The following is a 19665-nucleotide window of genomic DNA, read 5'->3' on the forward strand; positions in this document are numbered from 1 at the left end:
AAATATTTTACGTTTTTGATACTAAATTAACTTTTGAAGTATAATTTTTTATTGTTTTTATATTTTTCAAAATATTTATTTTGTTTGTACAAAATAAAAAAATAATTTTTAACGATAGTCTTCGTTAGGCTTAACATCGACGAAAATTCAACGCGAAGCGACACGCAACGGAGAAAAATTTCAACATGGGATACGTTAATATATTTTTTCGTACATGATCGGTTATCCGCAATATCAGTTATCCGAACAACCCCAGTCCCCAATTGATTCGGGTAATCGACGCTCTACTGTATTTAGATTTTTACGGCTATAATGAGAAACGTTTAAAATCTACAACAACCCTGTCGCGTCCTTTGAAGTATACTAGCGACAAAAGAGGTAATTGACATTGACCGGTATCGGCACCCCGGGGATTTGGCAGTCCGCGTGTGACACGCTCTGCAACCATCTTCGATTCCATCCATTAGCCACTCGTAGGGAGCTATTTGACTAAGTGCATTGTTTTAAGATTTAAAAAGTAAAGAATATTTTATATTTTTATGTACGTTTCTTCACAAAACTATAGTTAATTATAATTTTATTTAAAAGTATATTCATACAATTGAAGAATATTTTGTACCAGGTATGTACCGGTACATCCACCACACATTTTATTTCACCAAGTAAGTTTTTATTATTTTATTTTTAATTGTAGCCCTAATATCGTGGCTAGCGATTCGGAATGTAATTGTGATATTAGAAATACATTTAGAAAAGTCTACGGTTTTTACTGGCTTATCGAATAAACGATACGAATGGACCCTAGACCAGGGGTCGGCAACCTGCGGCTCTTTGGATGTGAAGCTGCGGCTCTTTAGTTCCATACGCAAATATTATTTATTTTATCAAAAAAAAATTTAAAAATCGTTCTGAATCGATTAACGAGGATTAGGCACTGATTCTATCTCTCAGCCACTTGTAATCGCTTTTCACCGCACCCCGTGACACGCGTCGTCAGTCCGTCGGAAGCTCTCGAATGACGCCGTCGTCGGATGTTTCTATTATCTAATTTGTTGTGAAAAACACTACTTATATATGAATAAATAGATATTTCTTATGAATAAAATAGATTAGTTTTTTTATGAAAAAACTATTTATGCGAGTACTATTTTTTGCTAGCAAGAAAAAATTTTGTGGCTCTTTAAAAACTTTGAAATTTTGTAAAATTGTAATTTTGGCTCTTCCGACTCAAAAGGTTGCCGACCCCTGCCCTAGACCATCACTGACGTGCAATTGACTGATTGCCCCTGGATGTCGGCTTCTTACAGAAACACAGCTTCCCTATCATCAAATGTCACGGCACGCCACTGGAATATATTACCACTATGAACTCGGGGGTCAAACAGGGTTGCCCCATAAGTCCCCTTTTATTCATTATGGCCATGGAGCCGGCCATCCGTCGAATCCGAAACATGAATAAGGGGTACTCGCTGCATGGTCAGTCAGTCAGCGTCTTGGCCTATGCAGATGACATTGCTATCATTAGCAATTCTGCACAAGGCCTGCAAGACCAATTGGACGCCATCACTAACTGGACCGACTGGGCAGGGATCCATTTCAATATTAACAAGTGTGGGACCCTTGCAGTACTCGGCAAACAACATACTGCAGGAGACGTTGCCTTTTCCATCAAGCAACAGGAAATCCCAACACTAAAGAGGGAGGACGCCTACAAACATCTTGGCGTCCCCACCGGCTTCACTAAATGCGACACCGAAGCAGCCACGACTAACAACATCATAGTGGCTATAGAAAAGCTGGACTCTTCAAAATTGGCGCCATGGCAAAAGATAGACGCCATAAATACCTTCATCATGCCCAAACTTGCCTTTTGTCTCACAGCTGGCACAACGCCAAAAAAGACACTTGACAAAATCGACCGTATTACCAAACGTTGCGTAAAACGCTGGCTGGGGCTTCCTCAAAGGGCTAGCACTGAAATCGTGCATCTCCCCTACAAGCAGGGTGGTACTAACATCACCCCCACCAGCCACTTGTCAGATATCGCACAAATCTGTCACGCTTCTCATCTCTTCCACTCCAGAGACCCTGACATTGTCAACATCTCTCGTGGCACACTTGAAGAAGTAGTAAGCTTCAGAATCGGCAGGGCAGCCAACACCGACGACCTATGTCGCTACTTGGACGGCTCTATGGAGGAAGAATTCGGCCGCCCAAGTAAAGACATTACCTCAGTCTGGACCAGGTTGCGCATGGCGACCAGACGCCTTAAAAAACGAATCAACATCCACTGGACAGTCGGTCCTGACAATCTGCCCGTCATTTCCACTGAGGACAATCTAATAAACGCCCAAAACTGCCAGCGCACTCTTTGTGGCCTCCTTAAAGAACATTATCATCACAGTCTAACCTCCAAACCTGATCAAGGAAAGGCCTACAAAGTCACCACCACTAGCGAAGTGAGCAACCACTTCATGAACAACGGCCACTACACCCGGTTCTCGGATTGGTTCTTTATCCACCGAGCCCGGATGAGCACGGTTGCACTTCGTGGTCACAAGCGCTTTGGCAGCGACACAAAGAGATGTCGTCGTTGCGGTTACCAGCGAGAGACTCTTGCACATGTTCTCTGTCACTGTCCGCCAAACTTTCACCTCATCACACGGAGACACAATGCGATTCTCAACCGCATTGTATCGGCGTTCAGACCCAGAGACGCAAAAGTATATGTCAATCAGCGCGTCCCCGGCTTTAACGAAAACTGCCGCCCAGATATGGTCGTCGTCCACGATGCCTCTAAATCTGCCACCATCGTGGACGTCACAGTACCATTTGAAAACGGAGCCGACGCCTTCCAGACAGCCCGGGATGAGAAGCTACGCAAATATAATTCCCTTGCCCATCACTTCCGGCAACTAGGATACAACACCCATATCAGCGCTTTTGTCATAGGCGCCTTGGGAGGGTATGACCACACCAACGAAGCCACCCTCCAGCGCCTGGGGATCCATCGCAACTACTCCAAGCTGATGAAGAAGCTGATGATAAGTGATACCATCAGATGGAGCAACGATATCTACAGACATCATCTAAACCCACATGGACGTCCACCACGTCAACAGTCTACCTTACAACCAGGTAACAACTAATTGTCTACACTTGGCCCTAGAGCCCATGTACTCATCTCTCTATGTAACAACGCGTAGCTGGCACACGAGCCCATGTACGCGCATATCCTAGTACCTTTGTATACATTGTCCTCTTTGGCAGGCATACGAGCCCATGTTACGCGTTCTCTACTCTTGTTGTAACCCGCGTGGCTGGCACAAGTGCCCGTGTACGCGCTGCACATATCCTCTTGTATATACTCGGCTGGCATACGAGCCCATGTTCGCGTGCACTATAATCTTATACAGTGGTACCTCAGGTTACGAACGCCCCAGCATACGAAATTTTCAGGATACGACATGAAATTCGAACATATTTTTGCTCCACGATACGAACAAAAACTCACCATACGACGTTTCATTAGTTCGCATTTTTCATTCGTTTTTCTTACTACAGTTATCTTTTTAAATGTATTACTTGGCTTTAATTTAAGTATGTTTTTCGCGTTGAAACGAATTATTTAGTTTTACATGTAATCGTATGGGAATAGATGATTCACCTTACGACATTTTCATGATACGATCTCAGTTTCGGAACGGATTAATTTCGTATCCTGAGGTACCACTGTACTTGGCAAGCCCATGTCGCGCTTGCACATTTGTTATTATGCCTCTCTTTTTCCTTGATGTAAATACTTGAATTATAAAATAAAGGCTTTTTAAATCTGTTAGTATATCTGAAGTACAGAGCTCCCGTTGGGATTCGGCTTACTTCCTTGTTTATTACGTACATCACCTCAGTGCAGGGTATTTACATTTATTCAAGTGTTGTGCAAATCATGGCTTCTAAAAAAACAGAAAGGCGATTTCAATTGAAACAAAGCAAGAAATCATCAGAAGGAGTGAAAGTTGACAAAAACTTTCTTGTCAAATAGGAAGAGGTTCAGGAGTTTACCAACACTCATTATCCAAACAGAGCTGAGGCCAACAGGATCAATGATCTCTACAATGACACCCTTGCCCGTCATTTTCGACAGGTGTTGAAGAAGAGAGAGAAACAGAACACCTTGGACATGTTTTTCAAGAAGCCAGCAGGCAAAAAACAAAGGATGGAACAAGAAGAGTTGACCCTGCAAGCTCCAGTACCCTCTCCTGAATCTGGCTCCGATTAAAAAAACAATAAAATGAGACCTGCTGCAATGTGTAAAAAGTCTGTATCTATGAATGTGTGAAGAAAGTGTTCTTCCACCTCCTCCTCACAACATCTGACTACCCGGCATAATTGGTGACTGCTCCATTTTCATTTTTTTATGGTACAGTATGGTTATTTTATGCTGCGGAACGAATTATATGTTTTAACATGTATTTCTATGGGAAAATGCGTTTCGTATAATGGACATTTCACTTAACGGACGTGCACCTGGAACGGATTAAGTACGTTATACAAGGCATCACTGTATGTTGAGGGTTAAATACTACTATTACCAATGTTATTGTTAATTGTCTACTTGGACTTTACTTATTAATTAATTAATAGGACTTAATACTGGTGTTTAAAGATTGGCACAGCAATGAGAGTGTGTCATCCGCGTGTATATTGCCGGTCTCTGCTGTAATAAAAAAAATATATATATATATATATATATTTTTTGTTTAACAATAATCATCTTTATGTATATATGTAATATTTTATTAATGTAATTAACGTAAACGATCGTCGCGATTGCTGTACGCGCGGTTTTATTTGTGTTTTGGGCTGTTTTTGTGTGGCAGCACGGTGAGAGTGGTGGAGGAGTTATATATAGTGGGGAACCGGAAACCAGGCAGTCCGGTTCCTGGCGTGCAACAGTGAAGGTGTGTCCTTCGATTGTCTTGTGTAGACCCTTTGTGCTTTGTGTAAGCTGCCACGTGCCAGGCTTAAGCCTACCTATCGTATTGTGATTCAATTGTATATATATGTTTGGTGCATAAAGTTTGTTAGATAATATATCGTACTGGTCTCCTCCTTTTTTTGTGGCAATCATTTCTCATTCACCTCTGCGGATATCATACCTCAGATATTCGCCGATTCCACAAGAGTTAGTTCAGAATTTTAGGAGAGTTAGTTTAGTTAGTTTAGCAAGGAGAGTTAGTTTAGTTCAAAATTTGTTTATTATATCACTTGTAGTGATATAATAAACAAATTTTGAACAGATATACAGGTGATATAATAAACAAATTTTGTTCTTTCCTGAACTAACTCTCATTGCTGTGCCAATCTTTAAACACCAGTATTAAGTCCTATTAATTAATTAATAAGTAAAGTCCAAGTAGACAATTAACAATAACATTAGAATTTAAGGACAGTAAGGCTTTTACAATTACTACTATTACCGGTTTAAACTCTAATCTTGCTTTTTTATAATAAGTAAATAAAATCTAAAAATAGCTAATTTTGAGATGAAACGATCTAGATTTATATCACTTACAGTATATAATTGCCTAAATCGCAAATCTAGGGGCAAACAAAACAATCTAGATTTAGATGAGAAAATTGGATTCTAAAGTGACAATCCTACCCAACATGTAGCACAGACTTTACTGTTTTGACTTAAAACAAAATGGCGGTCGATGATACCCGCCACCAAGAGCGCTTTATCTAAGGTCATAGCTACTTTATGTAGTACATTCTAGCTCGTTGGTTCCGTTAAAAAAATAAGATTGTAGAAAATATGCATGTTCCATAAACACAGCAGTAGCATGACATTGTTTCTGTTACATTTTAATCATAGAGGGCAGTTTGTTATTGTTTTATTGCAAGATACTGACAGTGATACCACAAAGATACGACACAATCTACTGAAAGAAAGAATTATTGAAAGGCTATAAAAGTGGGCCAATTGTAGACAGAGATGTTCAGGACTCTAATTTATCGCAGTGTGTCATATCCAGGCTTTTATTCAGATTTCAAAGAATAGGACATTCAAAAATTACCATCTTTCAATGGGACTGTTATTTTATTTTAATTAAAAGTGTTATAACAGAAGAATGTCTTGTTCGAATGAATGGACGTAGACAGCTCTGCAGAAAGTGTCTACAGCCATTGGTGTTAGTTTCATGACAAACCATCTACAGGAAGCTTCAAATGAATGAACTTTTTGTAGATGCCCGGTATGTTGTGTTCCCTTGACTCAGAAGAGCCTATTTAAAGGTGTCAAGAACATCGATATTGGAGGAATGAATGGGGCAACGTTCTGTTCGCTGAAGAACCCAGATACAATCTACAGCAATCATAAACAATCTGCATAAACTGTCAACGTAATTTGATTTTTGGTTTTTGTCTCGTGCCATAATGCACTCTAATTAGGCTGACATCCGTGACAAAGAACATTCAAAAGTGAAATGATGAGAATAAACTATAAAATAGATGCGTCGAATATCGCCATGTTTCTAATTCTGCCGATCTATTATTTCTCGGAATTTACCACAGCTTGTCGATAGACAGCGCAAGTTTATGTAGATTGAGTGTAGATTGAGATTGTTAGGTAGAGGTCGTCTGTGCCCACTTAGAGGGTATTTTGTAATACACATCATAGGTTGGGTCTTAGGTGTGGCCAAGCCTACTGTAATGGTAACCGGATGTCCAGAGATTATACTCGATGTATCCGGGAAAAATTCCAGATCTGTAGTAGCACGCTTTGATACACGTGTGTCATTAAGTGACAATTCGACGAAGATGTTCTTCACCCCTCGATATATCAGTAAAGTTTTGTTACCAAATGATTTTTAACGTAATGGTATTTTTAAAATCACGGTTATATGTTAGGAAGCATATTACAGTGGGTGATCGGTTAACGAACATACAGTAATCCATTCTAAGACTTTGTTCACTATCCGAATTGTTCGTTAACCGATTATCGATTTACCACAAGTTTATATGGGAATTTGATTAATTCGTTCAGGAGACTCCAAAAAATAAAAAATATATACTTTCTTACTACGTTTATTTATATGTGATAATAAAAATACATATATACATAGTCTTGCATTTTTATTAGTCATGTTTTTTCCGTTTGTGGGGGTTAAAGACTATCTAATGTGGATTGCTTTTCTCTCTTCAGGATTTTTCGGAAGTAATTAATAGCATCGTAATTGTAGAGATCCCCAACCTGGTTTGGATGCCATTCTAAGACCGTTGTTCTGACATCCTCCCATTTCTTCAAAAGATCTTTAATAGCAGATATCGGCATTAATCCTCTTTATCAGAAGAAAACATATCTCGCCGAGTTTATTGGTGTTCTTCATTCAAGAGTTATTGGCGTTCTTCTGTCGTCAGATCCGTTTCAGGTTCTATTATGAGCTCTTCAATGTTCTTTATTTTTCAGATGTGATTTTTGTTACTCCTTTAGCTGCTTGAGTCTTCTTGATAATACTGTATTTTTCTTAGATAAGATTGAACTGCGGCCTACTGTAGATCTGTTCAAAACCAACTGCCCAGCAACATCAGACATCTTCTACCCACTCGCTACTTTTGCTATTATACTCTCACCAGTGCCCACCAGTGGCCAAGAGTTCTTCGTACCCTGAACACTGGGAGTTCGATCGTGGGTTCGTGCCTCGCTCGGACGGGCTGGCCACATGGAGTTTTCCGGGTTTTCTCTACGTAAATAGGAGCCAGTTTTCCTTAAAAGACCTTCCGGAAGGCATCCTCCTAGGGCCTAGGGAGATCGCCCAAGTGTTGCGTTGCCACAACTTAACAAACAACAACAACATATACTCTCACCTTTCGAAAATAAAAACCGACGCAAAACTTAACGAGTGCCCGCCCGATAGTCACGCGAATACTATAAAAAATTGTTTCTGTCAGAAGAATAAAAGGCTGATGTCGGCCCTCCTTCCTCAGCACCCGGCAGCCCTATTGTGGGCCTGGCCAAACCAATTGTGGGCTTGCTAAGAGGCCCTCAATCGGCGAAAAGAGCAAAAATAAGTCAATTATCAGTTAGAAAATATTTGCAGAACTTTTTGCAGTTATTTTTTTACTGTCAGAGAGTTACTGTACATGAACATACACGGAATTAAAGGGAAGGGAGTAACAGAGAGGAAGAAGTCAAAAGTGGCTCAAAAACTTCATAATGGATGGCATCTGCATCTGATCATCCTCCATTAAGAACAATCCAGGAGTCTCAACATGCTCTTGTTCAAGAACGGACTTTGCTTCTGACAGAACCAATAAATGACATTATAAACAGCATGAGCAATCGTTATGCAGCGTGTGTGCATACAGCCTCGATGAAACCAAAAGCCATATGAATAATTTTCTGCGCATAAAGATTGATAATGTTTAGCTTTTTTTCTTTTTCTTTTAGGTTTCATGTAATTTAGACTAAATTTTTGCTTTCAATTGTTTTGTTTCATAAATAATACAATGTTCTGCTTATGTGTTAAGTTTTGCGCTATATCAGTAGTTCCTAGAATGTAGGCCAAAATGATTTTGCTTATTTGTGAACATGAGTGCGTATGAAATCAATTTCTTAATTTCCGAAAGCAATGATTTACAGTTTTTGTAATCGAAATTTATTTGAAAACACGTTTTAAATATGAAATAATTTTGAAATAAATTAAAAATATTTTTCAACAATTTTTTAATTGAAAGCTTTTGTATTTGCTTTTAAAATGACATTTATATATGTTAAGCATTTTTTTTTTTTTTGTTCTGAAAAGGATAACGATACGAAAATATATATTTGTAATAAGCATAAATTTTTTATTTCTACTACTGTTCTATTGTATTTAATATTAATTTTATATACTTTATACGAGTTAACACTGAATACAAAAGAATACAGTAGAGCAGGGATGGCGAACCTTTTTGTGTTCGCGTGCCATATTGTAAGCATACTTAGCTTTAAAGATGTTTATGCGTGCCAAAGTTTCAGACTTCGAATAATGATATTTAAAGAAATTAAACGAATACGCTTTAATTAGAATAAATGTAAAAACGCTGATTGAAAAAAGGATGATCGGGTGATAAACCGAAAAGATGATTGAAAAAGACAGGAATCGCATGATATATTACGTGCCAAATGATTTCTCCTTACGTGCCACTTTGGGCACGCATGCCATAGGTTCGCCTCCCCTGCAGTAGTGCATCGATTATCCGACTCAATTGGGGACTCAGGTTGGTCGGATAACTGAAAAAATCGGATAACCGAAAAGAATGAAAAAAATACATTATTAGTATAGTATATTAGTATATCCCATGTAATTAGTATATTAATATATCGCTATTAACCAACTTTGCGTTGAATTTTCATCGATGTTAAACCTAACAATTTTTTTAAAAATAATAATCGTCGCTATTGTATCGTTAAAAATTATTTTATTGCTCACAAAACAAACAACCATTCATAAAAGTCTCGTTTAAATACTGGCTGCCCTTCAATTGTCGAGCCGTTGATGCCAGGTAAAACACGCAAAAATTTAACAAAAATAATATTAAAGTAGCCAAGACATAGCCAAATATTGTAGTGCCACGTCACTAGCGGACATTTGAAATTTGCCGACTAGAACGGTCGGTTAACCGATGTGACGGTTAATCGGGGGTCGGATAATCGATGCTCTACTGTATTAGCAGAAAGATATCTATTAAGAAATATTAATCCTGCCCTGGCTAATTAAGGTTGCCAACTGAAGAAAATCTCTTTAGGGGACATGCTAGTAAAAATGGGGATTTTCAATGAAAATGCAGAACTTTCATATGAAACAATTTACAGTGGTACAGAGCCGGCCCTACTATAGGGCGAACGGAGCAGCCGCTCCAGGCGCTAAGTTTTAGGGGACGCTTCAGTATTAAAGAAAATTAAAGGATATAAATTACGGGCAACCAAGGGGCGCCATAATAGGATCTTGCTCCATCCTAAAACGTGCCTCGGGCCGGCACTGAGTGGTACCTCGTACTTCGAATGCTTCAGCGTTCAAATGCAAAATTCGACAAAAATTCTCCTTCCGAGTTCGAACAATGCTTCAAAGTTCAAACTGTGAGTGCAGTAAAAAAATGCGGTCGGAGCATAAACGCAATCATTTGTGTCCTAGTCATCTCACACTCCATCTTACGTTATGCTTGTATGTTTTCAATGCTTTTTTCGCTTTATTTTTGGTTTATTCGGTTATATATTGTATTGTGTGTTATTTGTCGATTTTTAATAATTTTTTCTTGCAGTTTTTCTTTGTCGACAACTTTTGGGCACCCCGTACATCTTGTATCCTTTAGTTCAAAATTTCCCAATAAAATTATTAAACCATATTAAACACGTTCGAAGTTTACGAGCATTTTTATCATACACATTACAATTGTAGTGTTTGAACGGCATTTATATCCTTTTCAAAACTCATAAAGCCTAATATGCCTGCTATGTTTTTTATCATAAGATATTAAACTTGATTTTATTCAAATAAAGTGTAAAGTTTAATGTAAGATTCTAAACAAAGAATAAAATTCACACTATATGTAATATGTTAAATTTCACAAGTGTTATAATTTAAATCACACATCAATGCTAAGATGCCGAACTCTGCCATGTGAACCAATGAATGCAATTTTCATTTTATTATACAGTATTTACGTGTTTTATTTATAGTTTTTATGTTTTAATTTATTATTAGGGCATTTCGTTGTTATTTTTACCTTAAATTATGTGAATTTGCTATTTTAAGTTTATTGAAATAGGTAATGTTTAGGATCTGAGATTGGATTAAGTCCACTTTCCATTATTTTTTAATGGGAAAAAATTATTTCGGACTTACTTGTTAGAACAATTCGGAGTTAGAACGACTTCCCGGAATAAATTAAATTCGAAGTAGACACCACTGTATTTCATTTTCATAAGTATGTTTTTATAAATTTCTTTAATACAGTACTATCGTTTAAAAATTTTTTGCGGGATTTTCACTGGTCTTTGCGTGTTGCGGGGATTTCGTTTCAAAAATGCATGACAGTCTCGCAATTTTGTTTTTATATAAAATATTATATATATTATTTTCAGATTATTGTATCGATTAAACTTACGAAAAGAGATATGCCAACGATTCTTTGTAAAAATATTCTTTAATTATATGAATTATTTTATTCGTTATTTTATCTGCGTGTTTAGAAATTCATTATTTTGACATCGCTATTAGTTCAATTTGAATGTGACCATGCCAATGACNATATCTAATTCAAATATTTAATAATTCTGCATTAATACTTATCATCATAGAAAACTTTTTGATTATTTTGTCAGCAGTAAATGAGTTGTTAATACAAGTAGTGTTTGCTGTTGTGATTGGAATAGAAGAATACTAGAATGATTAAATATGGAAAAATATTTTTGAACCTTCATTATGTAGTTATCATATGAGGAATATTCAGAAATATATCTGAATTATAAACAATAATTGTCCTTTCTGAATTTGTCATTAGTTTTTCGTAAGATTATACATTATAAAGTTTTTAAATAACAATAGATCTGCATAAGATTCTGGATACAAAACATTAGGTGGCTCAGTGATGAAAGAATATGCAAGGAATATGCCTGCACCTTCTTGCCATAAGTGTTCAAATGATTCTTCAACACTATTTAGTTGCTCATCTTTTACTTAAATTATTAATAATTGAATTTGTTTCTAAGAAATAACATATTTAACTAAAAACTTAAGTAAAGAAGCTTGTTTATTTGAATACATTTATTTTGATAAATACTTTGGATTTTTGCCAAGTTATTTTAGTTCTTTCATTTTTTTTCCTCCCTGCATCTTAATATGTTTCTACTAAACACAATGTTGGAAATCTGCATTGCATTTATACGATTTGTCAGTATTTATAGAGGGCGTTAAAGGCCATGTTCAGATCGGAGAGAAAATTCGTCTGCGGAAGTGTCAGTTTTTTTAGTTTGATTGATATAAAGTATTTTATAAAGTGTTTTTATTGATAATTTTGTTACCTTTTGATGAAATGCAGACTGATGAATCTATTCTAAATGTAAAATGGCGGATCCACAGTTCGAAGAATTTCGCTTGATTTTCGATCAATTGCCTCAACATATTAAAGCTCCTTCTCACTGTTACAGGTATAAATATGTCTTACGTTAACCTTTTATTTAGCGTTTAAAATCATTATTATGGAATATAATTCCACGTTTATTTCTTTCGTAATTAAATATTTAGAAAAAAATACGTATGATTGATTAAAGTCATGCTTTCGTCGGGAAAAATCTCAATATTACTCTATGAAAAGTGTAATGAAAATCAATATGGGTGATGTATATACCGAATCGACTTGTGTATATATTAATAAATATACAATTATCTCGGCATATATTTTGTTTGTTTGATTAAGCTTATAAATATGAAATGAATCAAATTGAGTCAAATTTTATTAGAGAATTAGGAAATATATGTGTGGTAAAGTACTTATTTACACTTGTGCCAGTGATTATGAATGGTTGAAAGTGGGAAAACATTGAATTTATTGATTTAAAAAAAACTGATAAAAAAATTATATATATATATTTTTTCAGTTTTTACAAATTCAAAAGTCAAAATATCTCAGTAAAAAATGACTTAGGCCACTTTTGTGATCATTGGCACATTTATGGAAAAAATAATGATAATTAATGTTTAATAACTCTATAAAATCATCTGTTTTTGATTTAAATTATTGTTAAATGAAAACTTGCATTTTTTAAAAATTTTTTTTATTCTTATGTAGCTATGTATCTTTGACTATTAGTTTTGGACTTATTATGCCACAATTTTTAGGAATCTTGACTTGGGCTTTTCTCTCTTTATTTTGAATTTATTAAAAATAAAGAGAAAAAAGCCCAAGTCAAGAATAAATGTGGTGTAATAAGTCCAAAACTAATTGGTAAAGATACGTAGCTATATAAGAATAAAATATAAAGAAAAAAGGACAATCCATAATAATAGATATAAATAGGTTAGAAAATTGCATATTTTAAATTAAGATTTTAAAAATTTTATATAATATTAAGAAATTAAGTTTATAAAATTCTTCAAGAACAGATTTGTAATGTGTTTACATTTAATTCTAGAAATGCTATAAAATCTGATGTAACTTTATAATCAGCTTGCTAAAGCAACAATATTTCATTATTACAATTACAAAATAAAAAGTAAATAAATATATTGAATACATTTGAATTATCCATTTATGTGTACTATATTTCATTGATGTCATTCCAAGTAAAGTTTGGATTAAATTATATTATCAATAATAATACATTTAAACTGATATATATATATAATGATTGTGTTTAATTGGATTTGTCTGATGCTGTTATGGAACCAATCTTTGATCTACTGAAGATGAAGTATTATTATTATATATTTAATATATTAAAGTTTTTATTATTTTTTAATTAAAAAAAAAACTTCCTATTTTATGACTATATGATAAAGAAACTGTTGCCAAAACATCTAAATTTGTAATACATTGTTTTGGTGCATAAATAAATGAAAAATTTTTATAGTAATACAAAATTTTAATGACAAACTTTATGTATCATTTTTACAATATGAATCTCAATAATTAATCTATTAGATGATTTAAAATTATAAAAGAATATTAAGTTATATTTTTTTATAATCTATTGATATACTAATTCAAAAATGATATATTAATATCTAATTCAAATATTTAATAATTCTGCATTAATACTTATCATCATAGAAAACTTTTTGATTATTTTGTCAGCAGTAAATGAGTTGTTAATACAAGTAGTGTTTGCTGTTGTGATTGGAATAGAAGAATACTAGAATGATTAAATATGGAAAAATATTTTTGAACCTTCATTATGTAGTTATCATATGAGGAATATTCAGAAATATATCTGAATTATAAACAATAATTGTCCTTTCTGAATTTGTCATTAGTTTTTCGTAAGATTATACATTATAAAGTTTTTAAATAACAATAGATCTGCATAAGATTCTGGATACAAAACATTAGGTGGCTCAGTGATGAAAGAATATGCAAGGAATATGCCTGCACCTTCTTGCCATAAGTGTTCAAATGATTCTTCAACACTATTTAGTTGCTCATCTTTTACTTAAATTATTAATAATTGAATTTGTTTCTAAGAAATAACATATTTAACTAAAAACTTAAGTAAAGAAGCTTGTTTATTTGAATACATTTATTTTGATAAATACTTTGGATTTTTGCCAAGTTATTTTAGTTCTTTCATTTTTTTTCCTCCCTGCATCTTAATATGTTTCTACTAAACACAATGTTGTTACTTTTTTGTGACTTAACTGTTTTTGGATATATATTTTGATATAACCTTAATTTCTGTAATTTGACTTTTTCTAATTGATTTAGAAATGTTAAAGAATCTAATAAAATTAAATAGATTAACTTTAGCTTTTAAATGAAATTTGATTGAATTGTGAAAACATCTGAGGAACAATCTAAAATTAATTTAATACTATTAAGAATAACAAAATATATGATAAAACTTATTAATTGAATTTTTTTATTTTATTATTATTTTAATTATCAGGAAAGCTTATTAATCTAGTATCTTTAATAATTAAAATTGTAAAATTAAAAATGTTCTATTTAGTTCTATTTACCAAAAGCTTTTTATTATTTAAATAATTATTCATTTCAATCTTTGATTTGAAAATATGACATTTTATTAATTTCAAAATTGTTTTTCTGGTATACTATTTAGGGAAGTGTCTTACTTGTCAAGTGAGGTGATATATAAACAATTGTAATGAAAAAACATCCCTATCAGTAAACATACACAATACAAACAGTAATATGATCATTCATTCACCTCAATGTAGGGCGCATGCTCTTCTCTTGGTGTCACTAAAGTTTGTTGCTAGCAGTTTGTCATTGTAGAGATCTCCCTTTTTAGAAGTGGCTATAGTTAGCTAATTTTTTTTAATTTAGAAATTTTCCAATTGAATACTAAGTGCAACTATTAATATAAATATAACTAATTTTATGAGATGATAAATGTTATTTAAGATCAATAAAAATAATATAGGATTGTGGGAAAAGGATTAATAAAAGAGTTTTGATATTTAGAAAAAGATGGTCAAGGAATAGGAAAAATGAATTAAGAATAGATATAGAAAGACCAGAGGAATAGGAAAAATGAATTAAGAATAGATATAGAAAGACCAGAGTAAAGATTAGTTGAATGATTTTATTGTTTGAAAAAATAATATCAAAAAGAAAATATAGTAAATTTAAAACATGAGTTCAGCTAGGCCCATGTTGGGGGCAACCAGGTTATTAGGAATAGATCCTAACATATCCAGGATAGAATGCCCATGAAAAATCCCAGAGGTTTCTTGTCTGGATTTGATCCAAGAGCTTAGTGGTAGGTTGATACATTAACCACCTCAGCCATCTGGTTGTCTTTTTTTATATTAATCATTATTCTCTGCAATCCTATTTCATATAGTTGAAACATTTTTAGATGTTGAGATTTTAAATTTAAAGATTAGGTGCATTTTAGCAGAATATTGGAAATATTTAAAAATCAAATGTTAAAAATTTCTCACTGAATTTGTGTAAGGAACTTAAAATTTATGGAATTTGAAGTAAAATTATGTGCCCTTGAAAATAATGAAGTTATTTCAAAAATGTTTTGCATTTGAAATAAATTTAGAAAATCAGCTTCTTGATAAAAAGTTTATGAATAAATATTAATAATCATCTCAGTTATTTGAATACATAAAGAATGTAAATAATTAGGTTGTAATCAGTATATTCTTAATATAATCAAGTTACTTTATAACAATAATAACAAATTAGCTTTCTTCAGTTATATATTTTATATTATTTGATATTTTCATGTAATGTTTTTAATAATAAGCATCAAAATATACAAATATAAATAGCAATGGATATGCTGTATTATTATCTTTTACATGATTTAGCCATACTGTATTATAAAAACAAATAATAATACTCTGTAAATAGTATTGATATTACCCATATAGTGGTCCATTTATCCATTATTTTGCCTAGAATTTTATATTTATCTTACATTAATTAAAACATTATTTTAAGAAACACATAATTCTGTATCTTGATAAATCTTGTATGAACTTTTGTGGTTTGTCTGAACTTAACATTTTTTTTTTCTGTAGAAATATCTGAAAGCAAAATTATATTCCATTTAAAATTTATAAATCTCGAAGATTAAATGAAATTTGGAAAAAAATTTTTTTATAAATTAAAGGAATTCAATATTATATTTGAGAATTTTGTTTATATATTGAATGTTTAATGTTTTAGCAATTAAATTTAGAAATATTTAACAAAAGAATTTTTCAGAAGTAAATTTTGAAATTGGAAAACTGCATATTGCCTAGTATTATATTTATTTGTTTTATTTTTTTTTTCAAATATTTTAAGATGAATCTTTTCTAGTTCTTATTTAAAAATGAAAAGAAACTCATTATGATTATTTGTATAGGAAATGGAAGCATATCTTGTATCCATTTATCTTAAAATATGTCAAAATCATATCTTAAATATCATTCAGCATATTAATTATTATAAATGTATATTATTATATTCTATTATATAAAAGATGGGAAAATATTTTTTTATTTTTTATAATTTTATAACAACAATATTGTTGTTATAAAATACATAATTATGTTCATTTAATGCAATCAAATAGGCAACATTTTTAAAAGTTAGAATGAAAGCTATCTAGTCATTTCACTTTATTTTTAATTAAAGTGTATATATGTTGTATAAGAAATGTTTCTACAAGCTTTCTTTAAGGAGTGTAGAATTTTATATAATAGATATTATCCCAAAAAATAGTCTTCAGAATCTAAATAAACTAATTAGATAATGCAGAAGTAAGATATTACATCATACTTAAATGAAAAAACGGTAAAACATTTTTCAGTTTTTTTCAAATAAAATTGGAGAGCCTTAAGAATTATTTAATACTGTATATATTTTTTCCATTACTTTGAACTGCATTCTCTTAATTTAAAAACAAAACTTATGTTGATCTTATGCTGATATTAAATTTGATTTTGCACTATGCAACATCATAAATGACATAATTTAGAAATCAGGCCTATATGACTTAAAAAATTATAATTTTCTTTATTAACGTTGTTTTTATCACTAATGTTATTACAAAAGGGTTACTATGATTTTTACTGTTCATTACTTTTAATATCCAAAGGTATACTATTAATGTACACTAATTAATTTAATAATTTATTTATATTTAACTTCATTTCATAACAGTGCTTATGAAATGGCTTGTTCTAGCATGATTATAAATTGTGTTCTCTCTGAAGTACTCTTTGAAGTTGACAGAACACATTTACATTGCTGATAAATGATGATAGATTTGTTTATTTATATAACTGGATACTATTTATCATATATGGTATATTTAATGAAATTATGCAAATGATTGTTTTTTTTATGCTTAATTATTAATTAGAAATTTCTATTGGTTTGAGATTCTTTTATTGCAGCAAGAATATGGTTTTCATCTTTATAATATAGTAAGAAATGAAACTGATAATTAGATGAAAAGTACTTAGGACAGTATTAATGTAGTCTGTTAAGCATTAAATTTTGTTAGATTTATATTTTTCAATCACATAAGATCATTATTACATCAAATCAACATTTTATTCTAATGAGTTTGATATGAACAATGCATAGAAAAATGATGGATACAAAAAATATAAATTTTAGTAAAAATTTCATTATTGAATAAAATTGAATTCCAAAAATATTTTAAAAATACAACAATTTTTTTATTTAGAGGAAGGATTATTAATTAATCTGGAGATGGACACCCTTAATTTATTTAGAATGAATCCCAAGATAGATTTAAGAGGATCTATAAAACTGAATGAAAAAACAATTTTTTCAATTAACTTTTAATTGAAGTATAGTTAAAAGTAATTACATTCTTAAAAACTTTAAAAAAGTTTTCTTCAAGATATACGCTAAAGCATATTTAAGGTTCAATTTAAAGCATATAACTTGAAGAAATGTTTTGTTTAAAATTTCCAAATATAGTATTTTCTTAAATTATGATTGTAGGTAACAAATCATATTAGAATTAGCTATCAATAGCCTTTGTTATCAACAGAAATTTTAATGTTTTTAAGATATTTTCATAATACTTTAAAAACATTTTGAGGAAGGATCCATATGCAAAAATAGTCAAGACAAAAAGGTTAATAATTCCCAATTTAAATAAAGAATATAAAATTAAAGCAAAACTATTCTGTTATTTTAATTTTTATCTTTGGGTTAATCCCTGAAGGTGGATGTTAGCTTGATAGTGCTTTAATTTTCTTTTTTTCTGAATGAAGCAAGCTATTGTTGTTTTAAAGTATTTCACTATTTTGGTGTATATTAAATTTACATTTTTGATATCATTTCTATAAGTATGTATTGATATGTGTAATATTTATATAAATTTTATTTTATACTATGTATTTAATTTTTAGGAAGTATCAATAAGATTGCTAAAATTAGTTTGAAATATCAAATTATTGTAAGTCAGAAAATTTTACTCCTTGGTTGTTGACATAATATGAAAGCATATTTTTTTAATTAAAAATATTTCTATTTTATTAATTATTTTAGAAATTTTTATTTATTATAAATTAAGTTTCTACTTATCAAATATAAAGCAATATACAAATTTATGTTAATTTTATTTATTTAATTTTTATTTTTCAATATAATTTGCTTTTTTTTTCTTCATTTTTGTTTAATTTAATTTTTACTTTCTTAAGTGATTGAAAAAATTGCATGTATATCACTGAAGATTTATTTTCTTTTTGAAGAATGTGGTAAGTTAAAATTAAATAACTTATTATTTATTAAGTTACTTATTATTATTATTATTATTTAAAATATATATTGTAATTTCCTAATAAGAAAGTATATAATAATTATAACTGTTGTTTGATTTATTAAATTCAGACAAATTGTTATAAAAGATGAAAATCTCATTGCCATTTGTTTATATACAAAAAAACCTCTAATCTTAAGGAGGGATTCAAGAAACAGGATTTAAGTCAAATTGGACCATTGGTTCTGGTGAACATCCTATATAACGTTTTCCTGCTCTTAAGTCAAATAAAAATTTTGCATATCTCAATTTTGCTCCTCTCTAGTCAAACTCAACGGGTGTTGACCAATCTAAGTTTAAGTTTCATGAATCCTTTCAGCACATTGTTTGTTTGGTAAATGTAGCTTTTATTTTGGTAGCTTTAATATATTTTAAAAATATAATGAACAAACAATTATTTTTTAAATTCAGCCAGAGACAGATGGTAAACAACTTAAACAATTCTACAATTTTCAATTGATCAAAGCTTTAATATAGCTGGATAAACAAGCCAGTGACATCAAGTTGCCAATTTAATGGAAAATTTGATAAATCTATCTTTTCTATTTTTTTATTGAGAAGATTAAAAGTTACATTCTCTGCCTATTGATTTTTTTCTACAGTGGGCAGTGACTTGATACTGCAGTAACTAAAATTTA

The 19665-nt window shown here is 31.5% G+C and overlaps 2 protein-coding genes across 6 annotated transcripts in view; both read left to right on the forward strand.

Annotated features, from left to right (window-relative positions):
• The first annotated feature begins 1415 nt into the window (after positions 1-1415).
• LOC111637658 lies at positions 1416-3149 on the forward strand. Its single transcript, XM_023383204.1, has one exon. The coding sequence runs from the start codon at positions 1416-1418 to the stop codon at positions 3147-3149; it is 1734 nt and encodes a 577-aa protein (XP_023238972.1).
• Positions 3150-11943: 8794 nt separating this feature from the next.
• Positions 11944-19665, forward strand: part of LOC111637663 (JNK-interacting protein 1-like) — a 36654-nt gene continuing 28932 nt past the window's right edge. The window contains exons 1-3 of one of the 5 annotated variants that reach the window (XM_023383212.1): positions 11976-12001; positions 12085-12193; positions 18909-18965. Coding sequence is in view for 2 of the 5 variants with exons in the window: in XM_023383210.1 (XP_023238978.1) it covers positions 12111-12193 (83 nt within the window). In the remaining 3 variants the exon portion in view is untranslated. Of the gene's footprint in view, positions 12194-18908; positions 18966-19665 lie in introns of all 5 variants that reach the window. The other 4 variants (XM_023383210.1, XM_023383211.1, XM_023383214.1 and 1 more) reach the window with 4 other exon arrangements.

Source organism: Centruroides sculpturatus, unplaced genomic scaffold, assembly GCF_000671375.1.
Source record: "Centruroides sculpturatus isolate CEXI.00-Female unplaced genomic scaffold, Cexi_2.0 scaffold1027, whole genome shotgun sequence".
NCBI classification, from domain to species: domain Eukaryota; kingdom Metazoa; phylum Arthropoda; class Arachnida; order Scorpiones; family Buthidae; genus Centruroides; species Centruroides sculpturatus.